The 13,876-nt window shown below is 41.5% G+C and overlaps 2 protein-coding genes across 2 annotated transcripts in view; one reads left to right on the top strand and one right to left on the bottom strand.

The window, feature by feature from the left end:
• Positions 1-2,179, bottom strand: part of LOC135524053 (endoplasmin-like) — a 78,822-nt gene extending 76,643 nt beyond the window's left edge. Inside the window, exons 1-3 of the mRNA XM_064951200.1 lie at positions 2,029-2,179; positions 1,281-1,383; positions 492-633 (exon numbers count right to left, since the gene is read on the bottom strand). Of these exons, the coding sequence (XP_064807272.1) occupies positions 492-633; positions 1,281-1,383; positions 2,029-2,077 (294 nt within the window). The 5' untranslated portion in view covers positions 2,078-2,179. The remainder of the gene's footprint in view (positions 1-491; positions 634-1,280; positions 1,384-2,028) is intronic.
• Positions 2,180-4,923: 2,744 nt separating this feature from the next.
• LOC135524054 (5'-nucleotidase domain-containing protein 3-like) overlaps positions 4,924-13,876 on the top strand; it is a 33,209-nt gene continuing 24,256 nt past the window's right edge. The window contains exons 1-6 of the mRNA XM_064951201.1: positions 4,924-5,339; positions 6,161-6,345; positions 8,805-8,879; positions 9,644-9,699; positions 10,624-10,714; positions 11,077-11,214. Of these exons, the coding sequence (XP_064807273.1) occupies positions 5,027-5,339; positions 6,161-6,345; positions 8,805-8,879; positions 9,644-9,699; positions 10,624-10,714; positions 11,077-11,214 (858 nt within the window). The 5' untranslated portion in view covers positions 4,924-5,026. The remainder of the gene's footprint in view (positions 5,340-6,160; positions 6,346-8,804; positions 8,880-9,643; positions 9,700-10,623; positions 10,715-11,076; positions 11,215-13,876) is intronic.

The following is a 13,876-nucleotide window of genomic DNA, read 5'->3' on the forward strand; positions in this document are numbered from 1 at the left end:
GGTTCGGCTACAGATGGCTGAAACATGGGGTTACACATCTGCATTTGTTTAGGCTACCCCTATGGGCTAATCATTAGCTTGAAGTGTAGCTGCAAAACCATAATTCTTACTTCAATACCAATATCATAAAATATGCCTTAAGTCAAATATACAGCACTGTTACTGTATAAGACACTCAACTCTCCATCTGGAGATCTAGGTTACTGGTGTGCAGGCTTTTGATCCAGCTTAACAAGATCTTGTTGAACAGCTGATTTGTAGAATCTGATGTGTTAGAGCAGGGCTGGAACAAAAGGGTGGAGTGCACACCCAGTGCCTGACAGAGCTCCAGACTAACCTTTCCCCCGTGCAGTTGGAGGATTACCAGAATCAGGAGGGAATAATCAGGAAGGGAACCCTTCCAATTTTAGGGATGTTTCCATTATCTTTCAAGTCTACTTCAGGATAAAGACTGTTCCCCAGCATGTTTGTCCCCAGCCACCACCACTCACCTCCTTGTTCTTGTAGAGTGAGTTGATGATAAGCTTCATCATGCGGTTGACCTCTGCCTGGAAGACATGCTTCTCAGATTTCTCTCTGATCTCTTTTATCTGAGCAGCGTTCAGCCCGTCCAGCTGGATAGACTCCTCCTCCCTGGAGGAGGAGCAGAAAATAAGTGCTTAATCCTTTCAATATCACTAAAGTCAATGACCACTGTCATCACATTTCTGTTCCCCAGACAATGCTTTAAACATTGCTGACAATAATTTGATTTAATGAAGGGCTGATTCACAGTCAGCAATGTAGACCATGGGCATGACCTCTGGAGAGGGTGCATCAAGCATCTACCACCAGGGGTATTTTTTTAAATTTATCCTTTATTTACCTAGGAAAGTCAGTCAAGAACAAATTCTTATTTACAATGACGGCTGACCCCAGCTAAACCTTCAACTAACCCAAATGACACAGGTCCAATTGTGCACCGCCCTATAGGACTCCCGATCACAGCCGGTTGTGATACAGCCCAGGATCAATCCCGGGTCTGTAGTGACACCTCTAGCACTGAGATGCAGTGCCTTAGAACACTGAGACACTCAGGGCCTTCCGAGGCCTAGTGACATGTCGAAGTGTAAGGTGTCATTTTCTGTCATCTGTTCATTAGGGCACAAAACAGAAAAAGTTGTAAAGCATCCACTTGTCAGTTTTCTTTCTTTTGGTGCCTAATGAATACAACCCAGCTGTGAGATGCTATGACCTCCCCTATGAATCTAGTTCCTCTCAAGTTTCTTCCTCTGACCTACCTCTGCACCACCTCATCATCTGTTTTGGAACCATCTCTGCTTTTTCCCAGATCATCTTCCACAGTCCCATCAATGTCAAGTCCATCTTCTGCTCTCACAGATGCTGAAATTAGAACAGATTAGTTAGGAAAAGACTTAAGTGAATGGACTTATGTGAAGGGCCACCTATTCAGAGGCTGAATGTGTATCTAGTTACCTGTATCTATCTAGTTAGCTGGATTGAAACATACTTAATTGCATGTAATCTATGAGGGGGGGTAATTGCACTTAATACATCAGATTAAAAATATTCATTAATGGGCTATAACTAAACAGCTTTATTATTTAGATGAATTTCCTGTATTCTGGTTAGAACAAACTGAGATAACTAGGATGAGCAAGCCAAGACTAGCAGCAAAGAAATACTGTAATCCGAGAGGGTATAGGGCTATGGGGTTACTAACTAGTCAACTATAGAGCTAGGAAAAGGAACGATGTTTGCTTGTACCTGTAAGGAGACTTTCAGAAACACGTGTGAAGTGAACAAATCTCCTTGAATAAATTCCAATTAATAAAACGTTAATTCATACAAATAAAAAGCCCAATGATACCCATATCTAGGTAACTATTCGTTTGAATTGCAAGCTTGCATTTTAGCAAGCCAGCCATCTAGTTTACCTGGCTACAAATGAAGGAACTCGAGTTCAAGAACTAGATAGCTCATGTGAATGAATACCGTTAATAATACAACATATCCTCAGATACTCACCGAAAGCTAAATGTGCACAGAGCAGCCCAATCAACCAGATCCGCTTCATTTTGTGAAATATGATTGAATGGAGCCCAGCTCTTCAGACAAAAACTGGGATCAACACAATCAACGATGCCTTGAAAAGGAAGAATAACAAACTCGCACTCCCACCAACAGCGCTCTATTTAATACCTCCCATAACGGACCAATCACAGGACACCACGCACAAACCTCAGCCAATAGCAAGCAGGACATTTCACTATCTACAGCACCTTTTCTCCCAATAAATGTCTTCCATGTACAATTTAACACGTGTCTTGTAACCATGAGCAAAATAATTATTTTAGCGCTTCTAGTTGAGACAGCAAAGATTATTGCTCAACAGACAATGTCTACGCAAGTTGCTCAATCAGTGGTTGTAGATTATAAATTGTATTGTAATGATGATTATTGATCAATGTTCTATTTATTTACTATAATGATTTATTTGTTCACTTAGAGAAGCTCATAGCCTACCAGATATTCATAATGCAAAACATAAGAAACATTTATTCACGCAATAAAGAAAAGCAGAGCGATAGGATATTTTAGGGACATAAATCTATGCATGTGCAGGAGGCATGAACAGACATGTAATCCACGGTCAGCTCAGTAGCATCGAGGTGTGTGTGTGTGTGTGTGTGTGTGTGTGTGTGTGTGTGTGTGTGTGTGTGTGTGTGTGTGTGTGTGTGTGTGTGTGTGTGTGTGTAGCCTATTTTGAAGAACATGAGCTGTATATATCCTTTCAATTACAACCTCTGAATTTTCTGCATGTCATGCTGTGTTCAATATTGTAGAAAACTGAAAATTGGTTAAATAGCTCTTACACAGCCTGGAGGTGTGTTGGGTCATTATCCTTTTGAAAAACAAATTATGGTTATTCTAAGTGCAAACCAGATGGGATTGCGTATCGCTGCAGAATGATGTGGTAGCCATGCTGGTTAAGTGTGCCTTGAATTGTAAATAAATCACTGACAGTGTCACCAGCAAAGCATCCCCACACCATTACAAATCCTCCTCCATGCTTCATGGTGGGAACTACACATGCGGAGGTCATCCATTCACCTACGCTGTGTCTCACAAAGACACAGCAGTTGGAACCCCCAAACATTGGACTTATCAAGGACAGATTTCCACTGGTCTAATGTCAATTGCTTGTGTTTCTTGGCCCAAGCAAGTCTCTTCTTATTGGTGTCCTTAAGTAGTGATTTCTTTGCAGCAATTTGACCATGAAGGCCTGATTCACACAGTCTCCACGAAACAGTGGATGTTGAGATATGTAAGTTACTTGAACTCTGTGAAGCATTTATTTGGGCTGCAATTTCTGAGTCTTATAACTCTAAGGAACTTATCCTCTTCAGCAGATGTAACTCTGGGTCATCCTTTCCTGGGGCGGTCCTCATGAGAGCCAGTTTCATCATAGCGCTTGATGGTTTTTGCGACTGCACTTTTCAGTATAGACTGAACTTCATGTCTTAAAGTAATGATGGACTGTCATTTCTCTTTGATTATTTGAGCTGTTCCTGCCATAATATGGACTTGGTATTTTACCAAATAGGGCTATCTTCTGTCTACCACCCCTACCTTGTCACAACACAACTGACTGGCTCAAACACATTAAGAAGGAAAGAAATTCAACAAATTCATATTTACAAGACACACCTGTTAATTGCAATTCATTCCAGGTGACTACTTCATGAAGCTGTTTGAGAGAATGTCAAGTGTGTGCAAATCTGTCATCAAGGCAAATTTGAAGAATCTCAAATATAAAATATATTTTGATGTGTTTAACACTTTTTTGGTTACTACATGATTCTATATGTGTTATTTCATAGTTTTGATGTCTTCACTATTATTCTACCATGTATAAAATAGTAAAAATAAAGAAAAACCCTGGAATGAGTAGGAGCGTCCAAACTTTTGACTGGTACTGTACGTCTCGTGTCTGAGCCGGTGAATTGCAACTCCACTTTGTCTCTTTACTGACGTTTTGCATGTTTGATTGCCTTACAGAGGGAATAACTACACTGTTTGTAGTTAACTGTTTTCCCAGTCACCTTGCCATAGTTAAATGCGGTGGTTCGCTGTGATGCCCCTCAGCCTGCAGTGAATGTCATTCATCAGAGGTATCCTGAGATACTAATAGTAAAGAAGGTAGACTTTGTTGCGTTTATTGCGCAAATGATAAATTAAACTGGACAAACTTAAACTTTATTTTTTTTAATAATCAAAATCATTGTGAAGGTGGCCAAAATATTTTGGGATCTTCAGGACTTCACGGATTAAATGTTACAGGGAATAATGAATGAAGAGTTTCCCCCCTCTCAGGTTCCTGAGCTTGTGTTGGTATCTGAGTAGACATTTGAATCTTCTTCAAGGAGGAAAGCTTTAATTTTTGTTCCTCCTTCCCCTATTATTCCTGTATTAAAGTTTATCCGTTGTCACCCCATCCAATAGGTGGCGGCACGCACTTCTAACGTTTGCTTGCAAAATGCTATAATACTTTTTAAGAAGAAGACGAAGAATAAGAAGGTCTGTCATTTTGAGTGTTGACCATAGAGAATGATAGAAGCCTCTAAATGGCCAAAAAGCGCCATTGAGGGCTTTCACCATTTTCACGTAGTCAACTGGGTGGTACTTCCAACTTCATTGGCTGATCCCTCCTGGTGACCCTGTTGGAATAATGCCCTGGGTCATCAGGAGTTATCAGCCAATCGTGAAGAAGAAACTTTACTACTTCACCATGGAGACAGCCTCAATGGCTCTGCCCATGCCGTCGCTATAATGACTCAGATTCAAAACGTAGTCCTCTATCTATATCTACGGTGTTGTGAGTCGAACCAAGGAAGTGACGTTGCCACGGAAGAGCATGGACCGATTCGGTTTCTGTATTTACAGAAGAGTGCTCTAACCGAGTGCATTTACGTAGAGCCCACGACCTACACGCTGGTTACTGACAAACCGAAGGCGACTAGTCATGACGCCGTTGTCACTGTACTTGTGTAGTCTGTTTAAAAAGAATAAGTTGTTAATTTGCTACACCTACTTACATACGCACGGAACACCACTTCACCTCGTCGATCGGGCGGCGCGGAAGACTCGACTCGCTCGGTTATTGGATATGAATTTCCGTGCAGTGTTCTGTGGTAGGGTCACTGGCAAGGTTTTGGCGCAACAATCCGGTGCCAAAATCTATAGGGAGGCTACTATGTGTACCAGTTCCGCAAGTGGCCAGGACATGACCAACTGGTTGTGGTCTATTTACAACGAAACCAAAAAACAGACCGAAGGTAGGGCATGCATTTGTTGAATTCAATGAAAACTAGTGTGGTTTAGGATGCAAAACAATATTGTCCAGTAACTCATTACTCTGTAGCATATTCCTTTGAAAGACTCGGTGTAACTTGCACTTAGCCAGCTACTGTACCAGGGGTGTCATGTCAATAATAAGTACTTATTGTAGGCCAGTTATTGTACCAGTTAAAAACGGGTACCTATTATTGTAGCCACTACTTACAAGTATTTATTATTGTACCAGAGACACTGGACATTTCACCTGCTGGTGACCACTGTCAATGGCACAATGTCAAAGGCATCCTGAACTGTTGTTGACTGACTGAATGGACATAGACTGTGACACTGGCATGTTGTTTTACACTGTGATTGCTTGCTCTCCCTCCTCTCGTAGTCTCTGGAATACAGGCTTTTGAGACCCAGCAAATGGGCAGTGGACTCATCATGTCCAACATAGAAGGGGCCAGGGGTCACCAAGGTCTTGAAAACCCTTCTCTGTATGTTGGGTTTTTAGCAGTTACATTCACTCACATTTGGCTCCATGTGAACTACATTTCCAACTATGTGTTTTAAAGTTCAGAAAAGTAAATGATTATCACTTTCAAACCGGTTTTGCACAGATCCACAAGCTGTGTGCCACCGGTTGACTAACTACACCTCCCCAGTTACGCATACACACACAGGTGTTTGGAGCACGCTATATAGTGTCTTCCGTCTGTCTTCCGTAAACCAGCGATGTAACATGGAGATATGGCCATATGGGGACACTAACCATAACCATATAAATGTCTTCACCCTATTCTTCCTTCTATTTTAGCCTTGATCCCAGTGATATCTAAGAACAGTGTGAACCCCAACACTATCTTTGCCAATAATGAGATGAGTCTGCACGATATAGAGATCTATGGGTTTGACTATGACTACACCCTGGCTTTCTACTCCAGACACCTCCACACCCTCATCTTCAACATCGCACGGGACATCCTCATCCAGGAGCACAGGGTAAGTAGTCTGTTCCTCCAGTCTAGGCTGAACTCAGATCTGTAGCAGAGGGATCTTTCATGTGACAGGGATGCAGAGGAACAGTAGCCTGATCCCGGATCTGTTAAAGCTCTCTTGACAACACTTATGTTAATTGTCATACCAAGTTTGTATCATATTGCCAATTGCTCACTGGGGCCAAGGTTGGCTTGACAATGAATGGCAAGATAGCACAAACTGATCTGGGACCAGAGTCTGTTCCTCTAGCATGGTGTCCCAGCTATGTTTGTGCTGTCTTATCAGTAGGACTTGGCAAGACAGCAGCCAAATGTTATGGTCATTGTCATGCCAAATCTATTTGTGCTGTGTAGCCATCTCCTACATTCATTGTCATGCCAAACTGCCACTGGCATGACAATAACCATATGTGACTTGTTTCAGGAAACTAGGCATATGGCGCGCATCACTACTTCACAGGAGAGCCATTTGAATGCGTTTTTGGCAGAAATGCCATTCGAACATGTGAACTTTCATGTGCCTTAATAACAAACATGTATGCCTTCTGTAAATACGAATGAATTGTTAAATTACGACCCTAGTTGGTTTAGCCACAGAAAAAGATAGCAACCTTCCCACTAGCCATGATTGGCTGATATAACGAGTGGCCTGGACATGCCTGCCATGTAGCACCCTTTTGTCTATTTGAGCTGGTCATGTGTAGGTAATCCTGTCTAACGTGGCTTTTAAAAACATATATTGCACAGTAGAACTGCATAAGTGTTGCTTTCCACTTTCTGGAGGACCGAGTTTTGAAATCAGTGGAATTAGAGTATGATAGCTAAGGAGATAAAGAAAACGCCTGTCTCTGGATTACATCTTCAAACTAAGGGCAACCATGGCATCCGTGGCAGAGAGGGAAGTGTCCATCCATGTAGCCAGCTAGACTATCTTATCCATATACATTTTCAGATATTACACGTTTCTAATTTTGTCAGTGGTTTTCATTTCAAGTTAGTTAGCTAGCTGACTGGCTCGCTAGCTAACATATATGATCTGTGTAGCAATATTATTTGTATCTCAGAGCCATTTGCTTTGCTAGTTATAGACTGTTAGCTAGCTAGCTAACATTGAACCTGGTTGGTTAGCTACCTGCAGATTCAAGCAGGGTGGTAACGTCATGATTTGGAATTATGGTTCATTGTTTAGCTAGCTAGCAACATGTCTTAACAAAAGACTCCACTATGCAAGTAGAATGTTAATGATGTCACTGCAACAACTGTTGATAGACTTAGCCAGAGTGAATTTACCAGATATCTACTCCAATTTCAGAGCACTCTCATCTGAGTGTACCAGAGCACAGAATAACTGACGAATATATGAACGCTTACCACCCTTTGAATATGGCCGGTGTCAGTAAACGTTGGCAAAAAAGCTTGAATTGTTGCCAGCAGCACAGTTGCAGTCACCAACGCTCTGGATAGAATAAAAACTGCCTAACGAGCCCTGCTAGGGCGAATTAAATGGTCAGTGAGCTCTTCTCTTATTTGTGTCTGGAAGTAGCTAGCCAACATTAGCCAGTTAGCTTGGGTGCTTGACTGCTGTTAGGACAGAACGCTCAGATCAACCCTTAAAGAGATGGGTGGGGCTAAAGCTTAAGCGGGTGTGAACAATGCTGAATGGGTGCAGACAAAGAAGAGCTCTCCTGTAGGTGTACCAAAACATTCAAAGGACATTTTCTCAAAAGTGAGGTTATAAGTTTATCAACTTTCAAAGCAGAATTACCTTCCCATTGTTCCTTAACTGTAGTGTATGACGTACCATTGTGTAGCTCTGAGTCTCTACTCTTATCCAATGTAAAAAATAAAATAAAAAACACTATTTCATATTTTGCCACATAAGACTGAATTGAGCCGGTTGGCCACATATGAGTTGGTAAGTAGGCAGAAACAGAAACAGCTCTTCTAGTCCTTGGCATGCCAGATCATAGGAGTTTACAAGACAGTCTTAACAAATCTGACCAGGTTTCTTTTTTCTCTGCTTTTCCTCTGCTCTTTCATGTGATGATGAAATCTGCTCCAGATACATAATAATCATAGAAACAGAAAGCTATTTTATTAGGCTATGTAATTCTGTTGTACTTGACAGACCACAGTCAGGCCGCGTTTTGTTCGTAACCGTGACAATTCTCCCCCTCCATTTGATTCAACACTCACAATTTTTCTTCCATAGTGAAATTCTATTTGGTGTCAGTGTCACCCTATTCAAGTTGACAAATAATTTTTTCGTAGTCGTGGGAAATTCTCTGGAGTCTCTTGCCTTTCAATTCCATTCAAGGTCTTCTATGATGAGTTTTTCTTCAATGATTGAATGACACTGACGTTAACTTTTTCAGTAGACTCTGCACACTTCTCAATTAGTTGATATGAGACATTTGTGTTCCACTCAAAGCTCTGATAACATCTATTTTCCTTCCTCTTTAGTACCCCGAGGGCCTGCGTGAGTACGAGTACATCCCAAACTTTGTTGTCAGGGGACTGCACTATGATGTCCAAAAGGTGAGCATGGTTGATATGTATAATGGGCAACTGGGCATTTTTATACATGACTCTGGTGGGATGTTAATTACTTAACTCACGGACCAGACCTGTGTGGAAGCACCTGTTTTCAATATGTATTATATATACACAAAAGTATGTGGACAACCTTTTCAAATGAGTGGATTCAGCTATTTCAGTCACACCTGTCGCTGGCAGGTGTATAAAAGTGAGCACATAGCCATGCAATCTCCATAGGCACACATTGGCAGTAGAATGGCCTTACTGAATAGCTCAGTGACTTTCAACATAGGATGCCATCTTTCCAACAAGAAAGATGTTCTGCCCTGCTAGAGCTGCCCCAGTCAACTGTAAGTGCTGTTATTGCTGTTACTGTTATTGAAACGTCTAGGAGCAACAACAACTCAGCCAGTGAACTGGAAGGCCACACAAGTTCACAGAGTGGGGCAGCCGAGTGCTGAAGCGCGTAGTGCATAAATCGTCTGTCCTCGAATGCAACACTCACTACCAAGTTCCAAATTATCTGGAAGCAACATCAGCACAAAGACTGTTCGTTGGGAGCTTCATGAAATGGGTTTCCATGGCCGAGCAGTGCCACACAAGCCTAAGATCACCATGCGCAATGCCAAGCATATCCTTTATTTTTCCAGTTATCTGTAGCTGTTATAAGGCTTTATATCACTGCTTGTGTGAATATTACATTTCTGATTGGCTGACAAGTGCCAATCTTTTTCTAATTTGTGTTAATCAATTATTTGTTCCAGGCATTACTGATGAAGATAGATGCCTTTCACTACATCCAGTTGGGAACAGTATACAGGTATGTACTATCAACACTATCACATTTTACAATCAATCCCTTTACATTCAACACTCTTTTGGATTTAAACATATGGATGGAGTGGCATATTGGAAGTGTATGATAGTACAAAATTGTATTTTTATTTTTTATTTTACCAGGTAGGCCAGTTGAGAACAAGTTGTCATTTACAACTGCGACCTGGCCAAGATAAAGCAAAGCAGTGCGACAAAAAACAACACAGAGTTACACATGGGATAAGCAAAAGTACAGTCAGTAACACTATAGAAAGAAAAAAAAAATATATATATATATATATATACACACAGTGTGTGCAAATGGAGTAAGGAGATAAGGCAATAAATAGGCCATAGTAGCGAAGTAATAACAATTAAGCAAATTAACACTGGAGTGATTGATGTGCAAGTAGAAATACTAGTGTGCGAAAGAGCAAAAAAGTAAATAAAAACAATATGGGGATGAGGTAGGTAGTTGGATGGGATACTTACAGATGGGCTATGTACAGCTGCAGCGATAGGTAAGCTGCTCAGATAGCTGATGCTTAAAGTTAGTGAGGGAGATATGTCTCCAACTTCAGCCAATAATTTTTCATTTTATTTTTTGCAATTTGTTCCAGTCATTGGCAGCAGAGAACTGGAAGGAAAGGCGGTCAAAGGAGAAGTTTGCATTGGGGATGACCAGTGAGAGATACCTGTTACGGCTGGGTGTTATGGTGACCAGTGAGCTGAGATAAGGAGGGGCTTTACCTAGCAAAGACTTATAGATTACCTGGAGCCAGTGGGTCTGGCGACGAATATGTAGCGGGTATATTTGGCACCATGAATGAAGGATGCTTTGTTGCGAAATAGGAAGCCGAATTCTAGATTTGATTTTGGATTGGAGATGCTTAATATGAGTCTGGAAATGTTCTCTTGTCACATGTAGGGGTCTTCACCCGGTGCCAGACAAGGAGGTGATTGCCATGTACGACGGCTGCCATGTTCCTCTGGAGAATATGAGTGACTTTTATGGCAAGGTAGGGCTCATCTCCTCCACCCTTCTACATTCACTATATACAGATCAGCCTAATTTACCGTGATAAACTTACCCTTTTACATTTCGCAGCAAGGCCACTCTGTTTATCCCAGTCACTGTGGTCATGAACTTTTTTCACCACTACGATACTGTAGTATTATGTTTCTACCCTGTGGAGCCCAATTATAGGTAATCAGTGAACCCAGAAGCAAATCTTACATGTGCTTGCTAACTATATACAAAATGTACTTCTGTGGGCAGAGGTTAGGGATACACTTCTGTTTTGCATATCCTAGTAACACCTCACTTTACTAGTGTCTTGTCCTATCTGATCTTTAATAATCTCCCCTCTATCCTCCACAGAGTTCCCATGGCCACACTATGAAACAGTTCATGGATATCTTCTCCCTTCCAGAGATGAACCTACTGTGCTGTGTTAATGACTACTTTATGAAGCACAACATCGACTACGAGCCTGTCCACCTCTACAAAGACGTCAAGGTAAAGAGACCAGAACAGTGGTGTTCCAAAGACACCTTCTTTGGACTGGAACTGCAGCCGATGGGGGAAACCTCATAGGGAGAGGCAGTTTCCCAGACACAGGTTAAGCCTAGTTCTGGACTAGTTAGAATCATGTTCAATGGAGAATCTTCTTTCAAATTGGCTTGTAGACCAATTACTGTTCACAAAGGTTATAATGAAATAAAGATCAGAAAATGGTCTGAAATGTTACCTGATGGTGGAGCTCTAAACATGCGCAAATTCCCATAGGAATTTTAAGTGCAGAGCTTCTGCCTTCATTTTTCATCTTACAGGAATGATATACTACTGTACATGTGTGGATCAAGCGTAAGGCTCTAGCTATACTTTGATGTAAATAACCCCTGTTTGATTCCCAGGTCGTCCACTAGATAGCAGTTGCATTTGGTTTGGGTAATCAGTCACTGTGCCAAAAACGGCTGAACGGCTCTTCAAGCCGACATCTTAAAATGACCGTAGCAATCAGGGCTTTGGAGCTATAGTTATTTAAAATAAGACACAGGCAGATGAGGGAATTTCTTACTTCTTGTCCCATTCAAGGATTTGTACGACATTGCCAGCAGTAAGATTTGAGTTCAATTTCCAAAAGACAAGAACTGTAGCTTTTCAAATTATATCACTTTTCTATTTTCTGGTACCAGGTCCAAAACAACCACTCAGAGTTGAATAGGTTAAAACAGCTACAGAGTTCAATGGCTAAGAAGGAAGAAAACTGAGGATGGATCAACATTGTAGTTACTCCACAATTATGACTTAAATGACAGCGTGAAAAGAAGATTACAAATATTCCTAAACAAGTCACTAAAGTAATACTGCAAATAAACATGGGGCTCCCGAGTGGCGCAGCAATCTAAGGCACTGCATCTCAGAACAAGAGTTCGAATCTAGGCTGTATCACACCAGCCATGATTAGGAGTCCCATAGGTGCGGTGCACAATTAGCCCAGCGTCGTCCGGGTTTGGCCGGGGTAGGCCGTCATTGTAAATAAGAATTTGTTCTTAACTGACTTGCCTAGTTAATTAAAATAAAATAAACACTTTTTGGCTTAAACGCAAAGCCTTAATTATGTTTGGGTCAAATACAACTGAGTAACTGTCTCCATATTTTCAAGCATGGTGGTGGATGCATCATGGTTTTGATATTTTATTTATTTATTTCACCTTTATTTAACCAGGTAGGCAAGTTGAGAACAAGTTTTCATTTACAATTGCGACCTGGCCAAGATATAGCAAAGCAGTTCAACACATACAACAACAGAGTTACACATGGAGTAAAATAAACATGCAGTAGAAAAATAAGTCTATATACAATGTGAGCAAATGAGGTGAGATAAGGGAGGTAAAGGCCATGGTGGTGAAGTAAATACAATATAGCAAGCAAAACACTGGAATGGGAGATTTGCAGTGGAAGAAGGTGCAAAGTAGAAAGAAATAATGGGGTGCAAAGGAGCAAAATAAATAAATACAGTAGGGGAAGAGGTAGGTGTTTGGGCTAAATTAAAGATGGGCTATGTACAGGTGCAGTAATCTGTGAGCTGCTCTGACAGCTGGTGCTTAAAGCTAGTGAAGGAGATAAGTGTTTCCAGTTTCAGAGATTTTTGTAGTTCGTTCCAGTCATTGGCAGTAGAGAACTGAAAGGAGAGGCTTGTAATCGTTAAGGACTAGGGAGTTTTCAGGATTAAAAAAAAAAACGAAATGGAGCCCAGCACAGGCAAATCCTAGAGGAAACTGAGATTTTGCAGAAAAAGATCAGGGTGCCTTGTGAGGATCAGGCGACAAGTGGCTAATCTGCCTTTGCCTTCCATCCTGCTAGTTTACGTTCAATCTCTGGAAAATAAATGGGACGAACTGAAAGCACGTATATACTACCAATGGGACATGAACTATAATATCTTATGTTTCACAGAGTCATGGCTGACTCTTTAAAGACTACAGAGGGAGCTAAACAACTTGTATGCTCGCTTCGAGGCAAGTAACACTGAAAACATGCATTAGAGCATCGGTTGTTCTGGATTTTTTTTTATTTTTAATTTTACCTTTATTTAACCAGGCAAGTCAGTTAAAAACAAATTCTTATTTTCAATGACGGCCTAGGAACAGTGGGTTAACTGCCTGTTCAGGGGCAGAACGACAGATTTGTACCTTGTCAGCTCGGGGGTTTGAACTTGCAACCTTCCGGCAACTAGTCCAACGCTCTAACCACTAGGCTACCCTGCCGCCCCAAGTGTGAACACACTCTCCGCAGCTGATGTGAGTAAGACCTTTTAAACAGGTCAACATTTCTCAAGGCCGCAGCGCCAGACGGATTACCAGGATGTGTACTCCGAGCATGCACTGACCAACTGGCAAGTGTCTTTACTGACATTTTCAACCTCTCCCTGTCCGAGTCTGTAATACCAATGTGTTTCAAGCAGACCACCATAGTCCCTGTGCCCAATAACTCTTAAGGTAACCTGCCTAAATGACTACTGACCCATCTGTAGCCATGAAAGCCATGCTTTGAAAGGCTGGTCATGGCCCACATCAACACCATTATCCCAGAAACCCTAGACACACTCCAATTTGCATAGCATCCCAACCGATCCACAGATGATGCAATCTCTATTGCACTTCACACTGCCCTT

This window comes from Oncorhynchus masou, chromosome 31 (assembly GCF_036934945.1).
Source record: "Oncorhynchus masou masou isolate Uvic2021 chromosome 31, UVic_Omas_1.1, whole genome shotgun sequence".
In the NCBI taxonomy this organism is placed as follows: Eukaryota; Metazoa; Chordata; class Actinopteri; order Salmoniformes; family Salmonidae; genus Oncorhynchus; species Oncorhynchus masou.